At 41.8% G+C, this 18330-nt stretch overlaps 1 protein-coding gene across 1 annotated transcript in view; it reads right to left on the bottom strand.

The window, feature by feature from the left end:
• Positions 1–1181: 1181 nt before the first annotated feature.
• Positions 1182–18330, bottom strand: part of GABRA5 (gamma-aminobutyric acid type A receptor subunit alpha5) — a 73971-nt gene continuing 56822 nt past the window's right edge. Inside the window, exons 6-9 of the mRNA XM_073353115.1 lie at positions 16317–16460; positions 5320–5472; positions 3472–3683; positions 1182–1755 (exon numbers count right to left, since the gene is read on the bottom strand). Coding sequence (XP_073209216.1) covers positions 1453–1755; positions 3472–3683; positions 5320–5472; positions 16317–16460 — 812 coding nt within the window. The 3' untranslated portion in view covers positions 1182–1452. The remainder of the gene's footprint in view (positions 1756–3471; positions 3684–5319; positions 5473–16316; positions 16461–18330) is intronic.

Raw genomic sequence — 18330 nt, 5'->3', positions numbered from 1 at the left:
CTCAGGGCCTGATTCTGCAAACATTGCCACGTCATGAATAACTGTATTTACATATTCAGTAGCTCTACTGGCATCAGTGAGAGGACTCGTATCCACAACATTATTTCTGTGTGTTTGCTTGATTAGGTCCTTAGCTGACTTAAAGCTAAAAATTCAGTATGACAAAGTTTTCCCAAAACAATAAGCCAGAAATGGAGGACATTTTGCAACCAAGTATTGAATGCATTTTTTTTATTTAAACATTAAGAGTAAATTACAAAAGCTACTGGAGCAATGGAGCAGTCATGCCAGACTTCTAAAAAAAAAGTTGAAAACTCAAATTACACTTTCTTATTCATGGTTGAAGCAAAACACATGGGCAGCAGCAAGGAGGTTATTGAAAAGTTTCAGGCAAAAACCAAAATGCCCGTATTGTCTCTGGAAGACCTGGCTGTCATGAAGAGTGGTTTTCTTTCTCTGACAACCCTTTTTGTGTTGGGTGATTGTTTTCTTGTTTTTGGGAATAAGAAATAATCATTATTTCAGAGGCATCTTTGTTCATACAACATCATCTTCTTCAATGGAAGATGTTGGTCAACCTCTGGTTATGTTACCCTAATGAAAGTATATGTTAAGGACATTCATGTTTTATCTGCACAGTATGTTCTTAGTCTATTTTTAAAGATACTTTTGTGCAATGCATGCCTAAGTTTTGCAATAAAAAATGAGAATTACCAGAGAAAAATGTAGTTGGAGTGTGAAAAAACTGACTCTTCCCCCCCCCCAAGCATAAGATTCTATCACCTTTATTTACATTGAGTAGCACCTTGCTCCTCAAGCAGTCCCACAAAAATCTATGACCCAGATTCTCAGGTGGTGTAAATTAGCATAGTTCCATTCAGCACTAGGTACTATGTCAATTTCTACTGGCTGAGAATCTGGATTGATGGGGTGAGTTGTGGAATAAGGTGCTACTTGGAGAGAGTAAGGGTGGTGGAATGTGACTCTACATGAGAATTATTACATTTACAACCTGCATTATTCACGGTACCCTATCAGACGACAATAATGGAGCATTTCTGTAAAATATAGGTTACGCCTAAGTATGTATGATGTACTTTGGACATATAAAAACTTCAGATATGTAATACACTTGAACAGTTAAAAATATAACTTACTTTATTTATAAACTATCAATGTAAGATACTGTGCAGCATAGAAGCCATGTTCTATGTCTTCACTTCTGTTCTTCTAAAAAGATCGATGGCTGTAATTATTAATGTCACTGTCTCTGAAACATCTGATGTTACATGTAGAAACAATCAAGGCAATATTATTTGTACATATTATTAAACATGCAAAAACTTCCTGAAGAATATTGCTCAAATATAGAAAGTTTTCTGGACTTCATATTCTCCGTGGTAGTGTTTGCTTTATTAATATGGCTCACGTGTGGTTTTGGAGTCCTTCAGTTTATTTTGGAGAAGTAGCATCTTTAATAACGGGTTCCCTATTCAAATACGTGGCCCAATAGACTAAATTAAAAGTTCCAAACAATACTGGAAAAACTATTCGGGACATTTTGTCAATCTTACTGATGCTGTTATAAGTCTTTTTGCTTTCAGCAGGCTTTTCTTCTGCAGATTTCACTGCAACAGTTGCAGCGCTTGAGATGACTGACGGGGCTGAGTCCTTTGGTACGTTTGGTATGGGGGCTGTCCTTCCAGCACTGTAAGCATTAATTGATTTGTTTCCTAGTAATTGACGTTCTTTCCTCTGTAATATAAATAAGGAAATGCCATTTAGTGTAGAAGGCAGGTGAAAACGTTTTCTCAGGGATTAAACAAAAATGTCAGTTTAGTCGTCAATCACATAAACTGTTCACTAGCTGTTCTCATTTCAAATCCCAACAAACTGTTTATGTCCTGATCTTGCTGCCCTTACTCAGACAAAACTTTCACTGACGTCAGTGAACACTGAACAAGGCCTGCAGGACTGGGTCTCAGACTAGCATGTCAATGAGCAGAATCCTTTATCAATGTGATCCTCGCCCTGGGTCAGTGCTTAAATTGTGCCACGCTTGCCAGGGCTGAGCCCCAGCACCTCTGTGCTTGCTGCATTAGGTCTGAAAGTGGAAAAAAAACTGGTTGAGCCCCGGCACGCAATTGCTTGAACCCAGGCACCTCTTTCATTACAAATTAAACACTACCCTGGGTTTGCACAAGTAAATTTAAAAACCATGAAAAAGAAAAGTTTAGCTACTGCTGATGTCTCAGGGTTCCAGGATGGCTGCCAAGTCACTAACATCACATCACTGACAAAAGGAAACAACATGTGGAGAGGCCTGGGGTCCTTTGTAGCTTTTGGCTTGGTATTTAGTTATTTCACAGGGGATTGATGTAAGGTATATTGCCTGCAAATAGGATTTTTCTTTATGGGATCATTTGAAAAAATTCATTAGAATAGCCCTTATTCCTGACAATAGTCACCAGTAAAGTTCCCAGTAAAGTCCTGATGCTGAAAATACTTATACATGTAACTTTCACATGGGAGTAGTCTCAATGAAGTTGACAGGATTACTCCTGTGAATAAAGTTATGCTTGTAAGCATTAAATAGTCTCAGTATTTGCACACAGGGCCTACACTTGTAATAACTCTGGCTATATTGCAGTTGAAGTGTTCATGGTTTCATGCTGTTTTTTTGTTTGTGTTGCATTTATGGTGATTATTGTGGGATCCTGATTCACTGAACTCAATGCGAGTTTTCCCACTGACTCAATAACAGCAGGAATGGACTATCTATATTAATTTTATGCTACCTTTGTTTAAATTCTGAATTTCACTGAACAAAATCCATAGTAATTAGAGCTATTAATGCTGTAACTGATTTTTCGTATTGGCGTTGGGACTGTAGGAAAAAAATGGTTTCAGGTTGATGCAAAAAATAAAACAGTAGATGCTATCAATGAAATGAAAAAAGTTTGGGGTTCTTTTTAACCTTTTTTTAAAAAAAAACTAAGCATATTTTGAAAGGGAACATGGTTCTGAAATGAAAACATGCTTGTTTTGAAGACAATGAAACAAAGTGTTTTGATTTTTTTTTCAGCTGAAACTATTTGCCGAATTCAGAATGAATTTGTGAACAGTTTTGGTCAACTTGAAATTGTATTTTCAGTGAATAAAATATTTGCCCCAAAAGTTTTACCCAGCTCTAGTTGTAACATACATTTAACTCCCTCGCAGTCATACTTCCAAACACAGATCAGTTCATATGTACAGTAGAGATGAATGTTTCCTATTCTACCCGACAGTGTATGCATTAAAAAAAACCCAGCATGCCCTGCAAGTTATCATTTGAAGAGCAGTGACAGTGTGACATGAGTGAATTAAATCCATTTTTATGGAGCAGTGGCAAATTGTACAGTCAGTTATTTGTGCTGTGCAAGGTAACTGATTCTTATTCTAGTCATTCAAAAAGTATAAATTAAGAACCTTGATTTTTGCAGCTTCCAAAGCTTTTTTGCCATCCCACGCCCAGCTTCTCTTTGTAAAATAGTTGACTGTTGCAAATTCAATCAGCGCAGAGAATACAAAGGCGTAACACACAGCTATAAACCAGTCCATTGCAGTCGCATAGGCCACTTTTGGCAAGGAGTTGCGGGCACTGATACTTAAGGTGGTCATGGTAAGGACTGTAGTTACTCCTTTAAAAAGAAAAAAAATTAAGTTTAGGGTTCTGCATGAGACTTGGAATGTTTTGTGACTTAGGCCCTGATGCCTAAGCAGTCGTAAGGAAATAACTGTTTGTATAACATTTTAGAAGTGCATGGTACTTTGGTGATCAATAGAAAAACAAGGTCCCTGCCCTGAGGACCTTATTTCTGACTTCTGGGGCACCCAGCTCATCTTCAATTTCTACATATTGAAAGAACATTTTAAAAATTGTATGCATAAAGATTAGTGGTGTTAATCAGAATCTTACTTATTTTATTCATTCATGTTGATATGTGGTACGTTTATAGCAGCCCTCATTTATAAAGAAGTACATTACAAAATCTGCTATCCGTGTACTGAGGAATTATTGTAATCTTTGGACTTTCTAATACTTGCAGGGATATGTTTGTGGAAAGATCCATGTAAATCCTATAATCTTTTTCCTTCTGGATTTCAGCCAATATAGAGCATGAACTTTGTAGAACAACCTAACAATTATCACAGGTAATAAAGAGAAACTTGGAAGTCACTTTACTAGGATTGTAATAACTAAACTAATTAGCAGTAACTGCAGTAATAAGGCAAGATTTCAATATTCAGAGATAAAAAACCAACATAAATTATTTTCAATAATTAATTCCCAACCATTGTAGGTGTCCGATCCTGCTGCCACTGATATTAATAACAAAATTGTTACTGATTCCACTCAGAAAAGTCTTCGCCTTCCAGTTTGTACTCAAAGGAGTAAATTCTACTGTCAGTTACACCTGTGTAAATCCCAAATTTCCACTGATATCACGGGATTTTAAAAGGTGTAACAGAATGGAAGTAGGTCCCCAATCCTTTGGCGTCATGGTAGGTAGTCTCTGTGTTGTCCTGGCCCATCTCATACTACTGATTTTAAAGCAAAATGCCTGACTGATGTCAGTGGAGAGTTCTGTATAAAAATCAATAGCAAGATTTGGCTCCCTGTTACTAGTGGGAAAACTGTCTTTTGGACAAAACTGATTTTTGCACTCCTCCCTTTCCCAGCCATTGCGTTTTCGTAATGCATCAGTCTTGGGTGTTTACTTCCTGCTTACAAGCAATCTTCTTGTGATAATTCAAGTTGTTTAGCGATCCCAAAAGGATTTTACCTATTAAACATTCTGTAATATGGATACAGTTTGTAAATGAGTAATTATATTAATTTGTATTGATAATAATACCCCTATTATCATCAGTACAAATTAATTGGCACTAATTAACCTCTTTTATGATTCATCTAGATCAGCACCTTGAAACACAGACACACTAAAACTTTTGAAGAAAAATCAGTGTTTTCATTGCTGTGTCTAGAGATGTATTAACCCCTCCCCCATTAAAATAAAAACACACAGATTTTATTTCTTCTTCCCTCTTCCCTCACCAACCCATACTTAATTCTTGTGTAATTTTCGTCAGTGCTGAATCAAAGGACTTGGAAACATGGTAGGAAGAGAGCCTATGGTTTAAATTGGTTCAGAAGTAGGGGGAACTGAAATCACCAGGAATAGAAATAGATCGTAGTAAACTATTTCCTTATACAGTCACCCCTTTGAGTAAGACAATCCTTTCATAACCACCACAAAGAAGTGAAATACTCACCGAAGACAGTTCTAGCAGGAACAGACTCTCTGTTTAGCCAAAAGGACACTTGCGATAAGATCACGGTCATAACGCATGGAAGGTATGTCTGGATGACAAAATAACCAATCTTTCTTTTCAGGTGAAAATGTGCAGTCATAATAGTGTATTCACCTAGAAGGAGAAAAATGCAGTGGTGGGAAAAAGTCAGACCATGCCTGAAACTGATGGATCCTGCTGATTTCTGTGCCCAAGTCCTCAAATTCTATCACCAAATGAGAGAACACACTCAGCCATTTCCACTGCACCAAAAATGTCTGGTCTTCCATGCAGCCTAGCTCTGCAATGCTGGAAAAACCAGGATCCGGAACATACATCCTGCTGATGTTTGTACACATGCCTCCAGAATGACACTGCATAATTAAAAAACACAATGAACTGCTCCTACTGTATTAAAAAGTTTCAGAATCTGGCATGTTCCAGTGCCACAAGGCTGCAGAAATTTGGATAGGTGACATGAATTCTGTTAGATCTGGCCAATTTTTGAGTCCTGGGCCCCAAATTCCACCACCAAAATAAAGAGTAAATCCAATTGGTCTTAGTGCATCAAATAGGTCCAGAACCAACACATTCCAGCAGTACAATGCTGCAAAAAACAAGATCTGCTACTAGGATCCAACCTGATCCTGACAATTTTTGCAGCCAAACCTCCAGATTTCTACTAAGGAAACATGACCAGACACTCCTACTACATTGAACATGTTTAAACTATGGCGTGTTCCAGTGATGCAGCACTGCAAAAACCTGGATCCAGAATTTGGATCCCACTGACATTCCACCCCACAATCACAGAATACTTCCCACCACTCCTAGAGCACCACACAATTTGGCATGCTCTAGCACCAGAGCCCTGCAAAATCCTAGATCTCAGACACGGATTGTGATGGAAAGTTTGAGCTGTTTTGTCAGTAGGCAGCGGTGCATGAAGACTACTGCAGCCTATTTTTAGCTAGCACTGGAGACAGTCTACATTCTTTTTTACCATAAAGTTGTAGCTGTTGCTAGCATCCATTTTGCCTCTATCTCTGGCTGACTAATCGGGCATGGTTTCTGAACAGAAACAGCAGAATTTTGTCAAAGTGCCTAAGTTTCATGCTCCAGAGAGCTTCAGCTTTGATGGAGCAGACTGACCTGACTGGAAGGATTGATTTACAGGTTTTGCATTGCAACTAAACTCCAGAAGGAGAAGGGTCTGGTACAGTTGTGTTCCTTAGTCTATGCTTCGGGCAGGGAAGTGGAACCCATCTTTAAATCCTTCACCTTTGAAGAGGAGAGCCACACTGTGGTGCTGGCTGTGCTTGATGACCTCCATGTAATGTGGCTGATGAGTGAGCCTGTTTCTACCAGCATGTCCAAAAACCTGGGGAGTCTGTGGAATTGTTTATAAGAGGCTTGTATGGCATGGTAGAAAACTGATATTGAAGACAAAATGGAAGAGCACATGAGAGACAGAGTACTGACTGGCATTTTAGACAAGGGACTGACAGAGAAACTGCAAATGAGGGAAGATTTAACCCTTCACACAGTAGTAGAAATAGCAAGATAATTGGAGACTATTAAAAATCCAAATAGAGGCCAGTGGCCACCAGAAAGAAACCTAGAGGAAGTAACTTACAAACAGAATCACAATAGGAGATAGAGAACGACTGCAAAAAGCAATTATAATCAATCCTCAAAGGCAATGTGGGGTGAGCCCTAGGCAAAATATAAACACTTTTCAGACTAGCTGCACAAAATGTGGGAAAGATCACAATACAAGAGGTGATTGTTTAAATAAAGGAGGCAAATGCTGTAAATGCACAAAAATTGGCAATTTCATTTAGCCAGAGAGAAAGAGCTAAACTGACTCCATTCATCACACTATTTGAGACATTTTGCTTTCAAAGATTGCATTTCAGGATTTCTAGTGTTCCTGAAAATTTCCCAAGAAAGATGGCAAAGCTATTAGAGAACATAAATGGGGTCGTCCTTTTTAGGGACAACACATCAATGGAAGAACATAACAAAATCTTCAGTGAAGTCCTGACCTAAACCACTGAGTCCTGACTCAAGCTAAATAAAGAAAAGTGTGTTTTCCAAAGTTAATTTTTGGGCCAGTTAATAAACAAAGATGGAATTAGTCCTATCCCCGAGAAAGTAAAAGTAATTAGAGAACTGAATCCACCAACAAATGTACCAGAACTGAGACATATACTGGAGATGGTAAACTATCATGGTTGATAGCTGCAAGACTTTTCTACAGTGACAAAACCACTGAATGAACAACTAAGGTCCAATACTTCCTGACTCTGGGGCCCAAATCAGGAGACTGCCTTCCAAAGGGCAAAGAAATTATCTTTAGAACTGAGGTAGTTAAATTCTACAATGGTCAGTGCAGATATCAGTAGCTATGGCCTCGGTGGTGCGTTATTGCATCTACATGGATCTGAATGGAAGCCAATTGCATTCTGCCCTCATACACTTACAGAAGAAGAAAAATTATATGCATAGAATGAAAAGGAGTGCCCGGCAAGTGAATGTGCATGTGAGAACTTTTTACAGATACATGTGTGCGAAGAGACTCGAATAACAACACCTATACCCGACAGATCCTGGAAAAGGCTAGCACCAAATTTGTGCGAATTTAGAGGATATCATTAGTTGTAGTGGATTATTTTTCTAGATATACTGAAATAATATATTTGAAAGATTCAACAAATTGTAGTGTTATCAAGAAATAACAAGCACATTCGCCAATTTTGGTATATCAGAACAACTAGTGACAGACAACACACCACAACTGAACTTCAGTCATTCCAAACCAAATGTGGTTTTGAACTGATCACTAGCAGCCCACATTACCCACAAGCAAATGGAGAGTCTGAGAGGGCTGTACAGATATCCAAGAAAATATTGAAGCAGGAAGATCCATTCCTTGCTCTACTGAGCAACAAGTCTCTACTGTTAGTAGCTACTGGCTATAGCCCTACCCAGCTCCTGATGGGAAGGAAACTCAGGACTGTTCCAACCCTGGAAAACAATCTAGCCCCAGAGTGGCCAGACCTGAAAAAAGTAGCCAAATCAGATCAACAAGCAGAAAAAGCTTATGAACACTTTTATAACTGATGACAGGTTTCAGAGTAGCAGCCGTGTTAGTCTGTATCCGCAAAAAGAACAGGAGGACTTGTGGCACCTTAGAGACTAACAAATTTATTTGAGCATAAGCTTTCATGAGCTACAGCTCACTTCATCGGATGCACTCAGAGAATTGCCAGTTTGTGTCAAAGTGGATAGAGTAGAAGGATGGAGAACTTCAGCTGTTGTAAAGGAAAAGAATACCTTGCCCTGATTATACAGTATTGAGACAGACCATGGAGAGTTCAATAGAAACCGTCAACATCCTCAGTTTGTTCTAGAGGCTGAACAATCCACAGAATAAACTCTACAAAGTGCAGGTGTGGAATTAGGAGAAAAAGATTCACCTATTCCAAACTTGCCAGAGACAACCCTTGTAAATAGAAGTCAGCCTAGCCACCAACTGTTACTCATTCTGGCCATATAGTTGAAAAAAAAAGTATGATTTAGAGATGAGTAACAGACAGATGTATGTTGAGAAAAGTAAGTTTAAAAAAAAACAGTTTTAGAAATTGTTAAAATGCAGAAAAGAAAAAAGAAAGAGGGAGAGCTGATGGAAAGTTTAAACTGTATTACAATGTTTGGTCACTAGGTGGCACTGTGTGAAGACTATAGCTGCATGTCTTTACTAAATGTTGGCGCCAGTCTTCTTTTAAAATTAATTAATTATTCTTTAAATTATTTTATTTTATTTTTAAGTTGTTACTGGTGTCTATTTTGCCTCTGTGTGACAATCCTGACATAGATCAAGCTGGATCCTTCTCATTTTGGCACACAAGACTCCAAATTCCACCATCTACACAGAGAACACATACAGCTGCTCTGACTGCACCAATACATTCTAGATCTCTTTGCATCCATCCCTGTGCCATCCCTGGGACCTATCAAATCCTGCTGATATTTGGACTCAAGACCCCACAATGCACTGCCAAAACAGACAGTCCATAGCTCCTCTCCTAATATGCCAGATAAATCTAGAACCTGACCAGTCCTGGCACAAGACTGCTGCAAAAACCTGTATGTGGACCTGGATCCAGGCAATTTTTGGCCTCCCAATGTACAAATCCCTCTACCCAAATATAGACTATTGTTGACCTCCTACTCCATCAGAAAAACCAAGATGCTGACACACTCTGGTGCGCAATTTCAACAACCACATCCTACAATTTGATCCAGCTAATAATTTGCTCCATACTTACAACTTTACCCTCGAAATAGAGGACAAGTAGAGCCACTCTTATTCTAGTATAGATTGGTTTAATCATGTGATAAAACTGCTGAATTCTGCCAGATCCTGGCATTTTTGGCCATGCCCCCAAAATGTATTTTCTTCAGAGACAAGTGCAGCATAGACCTTTACCACTTGAGCTAAAGGACTAACTACAAATATTATATTTGGTAGCATGCAATGATCGTTATCCTCTGCAGACCAGCTCTAAAGGAGGATGTATAACACAGTGAAGCTATCTTACATGTGCATGTATGGCCATATTTTACAGACAGCACAGCTGAGTAGTTAGAATAGGCAGATTATTTGTGAGACACAGTGTGGTTAATTGTCTATGGTTTTGCTAGTATAGCTATACTGGTATGTTATGCTGCCAAAATGGTCTTACTGTGGGTACAGTTTATATCAGCAAAACTGTGCTTTGCACCAGTATAATTCATTCCAGCCCCTCTGTGCAAAATAAGCTGTACCAGCAAACCCACAGTTTTGCTGGTGCAACTGTATCTACCAAAGGGACTTCTGCCAGCACACCTATGTCAGTCAGGGCGCACACCTCTTCACACACCTGACCAACAGAACTATGCGGCAAAGCTGTGTTGTGTAGACCAAGCCTGAGATGTGGACCTGCCATATCAGAGATCTGGCATCTAACCCCAGTTTGTGTAAGCTCGCAGTGGGGTATGAGGTTGTGGGGGTACAATAGTTCCGGCTACCTGTGACTGCTGATACTATTCTGAGGTGTAAAGGCTGCCTCTGTCTCTAATGGTCCCCGTGCGGAAGTGGTTATAGTAGCTGGGAGAGGCCAGCAGAGTCTGGAGGAAGAGCAGTGTGGAAACTGCCACACTGCTGCCCCCAGTGTAGAAAGACTCTTCACCTTGTTGGGGCAGGAGAAGAGCGGTGCAATTTAAGAAGCCTGCCTGACTCCTCCTCATGCAGCTGCCCACCTAGTGCTGTTTTCTGCTCCTATCAACCCTCTCTAAGACCACTGTGATGTACTCGACACGTGGCAACCCTTTAAAGCCACCCAGTGATTGAAACTGATGCTGGATGTGGTGACTTGCCTGGTAAGCAGAGTAGCTGTCTTTGAGCATATACAATAGGTGCTCCCTGATCTGCACTGGCTGCTTATGGCTTTCCAGATAAATTTAAGCTCTTCACTTTGACCTATAAACCCCTAAAAAGCTCAGGACCCATCTACCTGAAAGAGTGTCTCAACCCTTGTGCCCAGGGAAGGGCTCTCTTCTGGCTTCTCACTTTCTTGTGAAAAGGATCCTGGAAGAGTGCTGGGGAGAGGGGCTGGGAGAAGGTCTGCTGTAAAATGAGGTAGCATATCCCTATAACTGGATAATTTCCTATACACATTGATTTGTGATAATCCCACACCTGGTATGCAGGATTTTTTGGTGCTCTACACCTGGCTGCATTTTTTTTTTAAATTACAAATTACAAAACCCAAAGTACTTGTTTTCATTTGAAAGGCCAGTCATGGCTGATTCACACCCTACCTGTCATTTCTTACATAGTATTGAGACATTGGTCCCCCCATGTCCACTCCACCAAAGATGCCAGTTTTGCCCATTGTTCAGTTTTCCAATAAGTACCTCTGCACTTTCTCCCATGCTGCCTGTAAAGGTGTGGGTTATTCCCACATGCCCCTTGTGGTCCAGTGTGGCACTACAAGTATGCCCCACCTTCATTTCCCGAGATGGGGGTAGCAGTCAGTTCCCTTTCCCAGCTTGAGGGGATTGGGGTGGGGGGCAGCTGTTGGCTTCGTACTGTCCCTTAAAGGGACAGTACACTCTTTCGCACTGCTCTTACACATGGAGGAAGCTTCCCATGAAATTTGCATTTTCTCAGCAGCCACAATGCCTGCAAAAAACTCAACTGGGGATGGGGAGAAGCTGATGCTCTGTACCACTACTTATTATGCTGACTGGTATTGTCTCATTGTTACCTTGGGCTCATCCCAGCCATTTATTGTATCCACCTGTTGGCTCTAGCATTACACTTAGAGTGAAATTCTGGCCACACTGAAGTCAATGGCAAAACTCCCGTTGACTTCAGTAGGGCCAGGATTTCCCTTTAAGACTTAAGCTCTTTGGGACAAGAACTATTTTTGTTAAATGGTTGTACAGAGCCTATAACAGTGGGATGCCATTCTCAACATCAGTAATCATAAGAAATAATTAATAATAAAGAATAAATGGAGCTGCTGCATTTTTTCTGTACTTAGCTGGTAGAATTTTTGGTCTTAGAGCTGATATAGCTGGATCCAAGTGCTGGCTATGTGATTTTGTGCTGCAACTGTGCCAAGTTGCAGAGGGTCTACATCAGTGGTTCCCAAACATTTTAGTAAGGCAACCAAACAACTGCATTTTGTTTTTTTTTACGACCTATCCAGGATCCAAATTTAATGGAGGAGGGCAAAATCATAGGCCAGTGTCCTCCTCCACCGCCACCTCCTCACCCTGCTGAGAGGCTTCTGACCATCTGCAGCAGCATCCTCTACCCTAGCACCACAACCCTACTCCCAGAGAGGTGCAGAGGGAATGCCCCAAGGTGTGGGGGTCTGGTATTTGAAGAGTTTGCTCTGCACTCATCCCACAGTGATGACTCCTTTCTTACAGGGCTGGGCCTAACTCCCTGCTCTGGGAGTTGCAACCTGGCACACAAGGTCACAGCATCACTCTGTCCTGATGGAGGGGCGGCTGGGACATATTTGAGTGAGTGGCATTGCGACCTGCCCATTTGGTGTCAGTGCCACTCAGGTTTGACCTATGCCATCCCTTGCAGTACCACTCAGGTATGGCTTGACCTTGACCTTGATCATGTCATGGGAGAGGAGCAGCCAGGTCAAACTTGAGTGGCACTGTGACCCTGTGTACCAGGTCACAACACCCAAAGGGGGGTTGCTAGGCCCAGTCCCATGAGACAGAAGCTACTTGTGCAGCGTGAAGTGCTGGGCAGGCTAACTCTCCAACTCCCCTGCCCCTGGCCTCTCCTCCACACTGATCCCATGACCCATTTACATCCTTCCCACGATGCAGCCCATCCTTTAGGAGACATTGGCTAAGATTTTTTGATGGATTAGAAGTTGCTACATTTAAAAAAAATCATTTAGATAATAGAATTTTGGAGAAAGAATATGGCTAAAAAGTGGCAGGCTCCAGTGGGATCCCGACCAATGTTCCCTCTAATTTTTGACAGGCCGTGTGCATAAATTTTTGTGCTTCTGTGCAAATGTTTGTGCTCGTGGTGTTTAGCCGTGTGTGTGGGGTTTAGGCTCTGTGTGCGCGTGCACACGCGCACAGCTTAGAGGGAACAGTGATCCAGACACCAGATACATGTTTTTCATATGCTATGAGTCTGGATACATCAAGGGCCCTTTTACCAGTGGTAGAATGGTGGCTACACCTGTAGGCTGAGGCCTGGGGTGAAAAGAAAATGGCAGGTTCTGGCAGAATACAGGTATGTCAGATCTGTGTTATTGTGTCGTTGTTGCACCAGACCACACTTGCCTCAGGATACATCCAGGGTCTGTAATTTTTTGGTACAGGTAGAGCAGCTGGCTGTGTTCTGTATTTAGATATTGGAATTTGGGGCAGGAGTGCAAAAATTGGCAAAATCCAGCACAATCTATGTTTTGGGTCTGGGTTTTTGTAGTGCTGTGGTGCTGCAATGTGCAAAAATCCAAGATCTTTGGTGCAACAGAAGTGGCTGGACTTGTTCTCTCTTTATTTGTTTATTTGCAGGAATATTTCGATACATACAAGTGGCTGGATGTGTTCTTTATGTAGGAAGTGGAAGTACTGGGGCTTTGTTCTGGTTTTTTGCAACACTGCTACATGGGGAATTTTTTTGTGGCAGCCCTGTTCTCTATATAGCCAGTAGAATTTGGGGGCTTGAGTGCCAAGATTAGGAGGATCAGGGTTTTTGCAGCATGCCAGTGCTAAAATGTGCCAGATTCCAAGATTTTTTTGGTGCAATCTAACTAGCAGAGTATCTTTTTTTCAGGCAGAACTTGGGGAGCTGAGTGCAAAAATCAGTAGGATCCAGTAAGACTGGTGCAGATGCAGATTTTACCTCTTTCTAAAAGGCATCCGCTTGAAGCGATAGCATAAAGGGTGTGTAAAATTTTTATATACCCAAACATTTCCCCCCATGCAATTGGAGGGGTTGTGCAGTTTGACATGTGGTCCAAAATATATCCAAAGGATCCAAACTGTTGGATTTGTGCAATATTCTTCCGTCTTCCGCTCCCTCCCCAAACCCGCGCCCCCCACATTCAACAGTTCTGTACAAAGGAGAAATGTCTTAAACATCCGATCACAAGTAACCCTGATTACCAGCCTACTGTGAGCTTGATGAAGTACAGAAAAGCCATCACTGACTGATGCTTTCCCTGTGTAAAATCGGATTTTTGTATTTTGCTAATCCCTGGTTACAATCTGTGTCCTGCTCTTTGCGATCCACCCTGCAATCAGAATCCAGCCTGCCCAGATGCAACCTGGGACATTAAAAAAATTCTTGACGTTGGAAAACCGTAATTTATTAGCCTAAATCTTAGGGAGGGGAGGGGAGGGGATTTCTGGGCACAAACTTTTTGATCCCTCCGAGGATTCTGCTGTTTCCCTTAGGTTGAGGAGTCCAAGGTGCCTACCACGGTAAAACGGAGAAGAGAAAGTGGCCCAGAGCTGATACCCTGGAGTGTCCACTGCCTGCTTTGGATTTTTTATTTCTCCCGGGATCAGGGCGAGTTTCTAGGAGATGCCCCCATACATCCTCTGGATCTTTTTCTTGGTAGTTTTGAAGGCAAGAGGGGAGCTGCCATTCATTGCAGAAAACAATGCAGCTATGATGGTGAACTGGTAAGGAAACATGTCTTTGTTCTTTAATGAGAGGCAGCTTGCTTTCCCCAGGGGGCTCTTTGCTATTAGGGGAACAACTGTGATTATTTCTACATGCACATCCTGGCTGCTGATTCTCTTGGCTTATTTAGCAACTGTTTTATGGATATTGGAGGGGTTGGGAATGATTGGAGCATAATTTTGGAGGAAAGCGGAGCATAACTTTGCTTTGTGGTTGCCTTGTACTATGCAAGATTGCCCTAGCTTTAGGATTGTTTGGAGAGTAAACAGCAAGCCCAGTTGGGCTCAGAGTGGGCCCCACCTTCCACCGGGCTGTTTGTTTGTTTGTTTGTTTAATTTTGAATAGAGAGCTTTAAGCACCTTCATTCCTTAATGCTACCAACCTTTGTGATTGTGAGTGTGTGTGTGGGTGAGAGAGGTTGGGGATAAGGGGGTTGTGCGCATGGTAAAGTGCCCTAAATATCCCTTCCAAGGATAGCACAGGTTACCAATCTGGTTTACACCTTCTCCTCAGAGTCTCAAATTAGATCTCAGAGCCTGTCATTTATAGCCAGTGATAGGAGGTGCCAGGTCCTCAAAATAAATATGTCTCAGTGCTTTACTAGTGTTAATTTCTGCCAGAGCATTGTTCAAATCTGCATTCTAAAAGTCCTCTGTGAATGAAGCCACGGGGGAAGGGGATGGCTTTGTTTAAAGACAGTATATTTTTGGTTCCAATCATAGGAGCCCTTAGACTCTACTCCATTAATTCTCTCAAGACAAGTATATTATATAACCTGTTAAAGCCTCTGTGCTGTGGAACCCACGTAACTGTCAGAGCTGGTCTGGCTTCACCCTCCCAGGTATCCCCCACCCCCATCTAAGCACAGGGCTGCCCTGACATGGAAGCCTTAAGCAGGAGGCGAGGGAGGGAAGGGGGGGCCTCACGTGGATGGCTGGGCTGGGATTAAAGCTTCTTTGCCTCTCTAATGCTGCCACATCTGGTGCCTCCACTTCCAGTTATGGAGGAAATGGGAATCCTTGGGGTTAGCACCTCCTCTCTGGCCACGTGGTACCCAGGACACGCAGCAAAGCTCAGCAACAGCTGCCACCTTCCCTCTTCCCCCTCCCCCAAACGGTTTCATCAAGCAAATCACTATAAACCTAGAATTGGTACAGATCTAATGGGTGGGCAGTGTTTGCCTCCTGGCGCTGTTCCTCCAGCAGGGAAATAAGCCAGAAATAGTGCTGCGATTTCAGCAAATACAGCAGGACCTCGGAGTGACGAACACCTCGGGAACTGAGTTGTTCATAGCTCTGAAATATGCGCTGTTTGTAACTCTGAACAAAACATAGTTGTTCTTTCAAAACCTTACAAAAGTTTGCAGCTGAACACTGACAATACAGCTTTGAAACTTTACTATGCAGAAGAAAAATGTTGCTTTCCTTTATATTTTTAGTAGTTTATGTTTAACACAGCACTGTACTGAATTTGTTCTTTTTTGTTTGTTTGTTTGTTTGTTTTTTTGGTTTTGGCCTCTCCTATTGCCTAATGGTGTACTTCTGGTTCCAAATGAGGTGTGTGATTGACTGGTCAGTTTGTAGCTCTGGTGTTGGTAACTCTGAGTTGCTACTGGTCAGTTGCCAAGACTTGATATGCATCTCCCTAGTGCCCGCACCAAAGACCCAAGAGCCTGTATGCATCTCCCCCCACTGCATCTCTTTTTCCTGTTAGCAACTGTGTGGTGGAAAGATGCATTCTACCACACCTGTACTGGTACTGATGTTTTCAGTTCCTACAGTCTGTCCCATCAGATGATACTGGTTAAGTCGTGAACCATCTTCTGCAACCACCACAGATGTAGCAGTGCTATTAGTCCAGACGTAGACCACTTCAGAATTGGGGTAAGCATCTGTTGATGGAAATAAAGATGACAGGTTAAAACAGAGATTAATTTCCTAGTAGACTCTTAAATTATATAACGAAAAGTAGTACTTGTGGCACCTTAGAGACTAACAAATTTATTTGAGCATAAGCTTTCTTGAGCTTCAGCTCACTTCATCGGATGCATTCAGTGGAAAGATGAAGTGAGCTGTAGCTCACGAAAACTTACGCTCAAATAAATTTGTTAGTCTCTAAGGTGCCACAAGTATTCCTGTTCTTTTTGCGGATACAGACCAACACGGCTGCTACTCTGAGACCCTAAATTATATAGTTTTGAGAAAGGGAAGGGGAAGAAGAGAGGAGTGACAGAGGTTAAGAGAAACAAATAGAGATGATATAATTATGTTCCCATATGTCCGGCTCACAAAGAATTAGGTTGAAGGCTTCTGACATAACAGATGTGTGGGATGGTTTGTAAAAGGCTGGAACATTGGAGTTACAAATATAATCCTTTCAGCCCATTTGATTTCAGGGAGATTTTGACTGGAAGAGTGAAATGTGCATGGAGTGGTGTGGGGGTGTGCTGGCTGGTTTATATGCCTGGCTGGGGTTGGTGAGAGTGTGTGCACATGTGGGAGGGGGAGGCTGATGTGTCTGCATGTGTGGAGAGGGTTGAATTATGCGCGTGCAAGTGTGTGTTTGATATGAGTTCTCACTGCCTACTATTTTTTAGCTGGAGGCCCTAGGAATCAAAGGTAGTGGCAGAGTTGCCAACTCACATGAACTTATTGTGAATCTCACAATATTTACTATTTTTCTTCAAGCCTCAGTGCCTGGATCATGTTACTCTATGAGAACCTCAGCTTTCACATTTTAAAAAAAGTTTCAAGCCCCTGTGGTTGCAAAGGAAAGCTTGAAAACAACAGTCCTATAGTCTTAAAAAGCAGGAGGCAAATTTTTAAAAAAGCTGTGTTTTTTTAAGAAAAGCTCTTTATTTTGGGGGTGCCTGTCTTATGATTTTTGAATGTTTAGCGGTGGCAATGAGGTTGCAAGGAGCCAGAGACTGTTTTACCAAATCCTCTGGAAAAACTAATGACCAGGACATCAATTTCCTTGCAAAGAGAGCGCAAAATGCAGGTGTGACAGACATGGAAATGCTGTGTAATAATGTAAGAATAGGGTCTGTGCAGGGTTGCAGCACAATAGCTTCTCAGATTTAAGAACATCCAAGCACACAGTTGAAAGATAACAGGGAAAACAGGTGGTGTTAGCTTCAAGGATCCTGTATCCCATCTTCAACAAGTTTCAAGCCTTGTTTTTCTAAAGCTGGTAGCCTGTCTTGGAAAGCAGGGACTCAGAGAAGGACTTAGGGATCATTGTTCATAATCACCTGAGCATGAGCTCTCCGTGCAATAGTGTGGCAAAAAGGGGAATATCAAATAGAAGTAGGGAAGGGATCTTGACTCATACACAGCATTGGTGAGACTGCTACTGGAATACTATATCCCATTCTGGGGTCCACACTTCAAGAATATGGGCTAGCAGCTTGCTCCATCCACTCCACACATCAGCCTGGTATGGCAGTGCCTCCGGGAACGGTGCACCCTACTCTTGTTTAGAGGGAGGCAGTGTAGCCTAGTAGACAGAGCACTGGACTGGGACTGAGGAGATCTGGGTTCTATTTCCAGATCTGTCACTGGCCTGTGGGGTGACCTTATGCAAGTCACTTCACCTCGCTCAGTTTCCCCATCAGTAAAATGGGGATAACGATAGTGACCTCCTTTGTGAAGTGCCTGGAGATCTAGTGATGGAAAAAGTGCTATATAAGAGCTAGGTGGTTTTATTATTATTATTACTATGGTTGTGGAAATACTAAAGAGAGTTCCAAGAAGGGCTGT

The sequence above is a fragment of the Lepidochelys kempii genome, chromosome 1, assembly GCF_965140285.1.
Source record: "Lepidochelys kempii isolate rLepKem1 chromosome 1, rLepKem1.hap1, whole genome shotgun sequence".
NCBI lineage: Eukaryota > Metazoa > Chordata > Testudines > Cheloniidae > Lepidochelys > Lepidochelys kempii.
The sequence above is the reverse complement of the archived record's forward strand: the minus strand, read 5'-3'. Positions and strand labels throughout refer to the sequence as shown.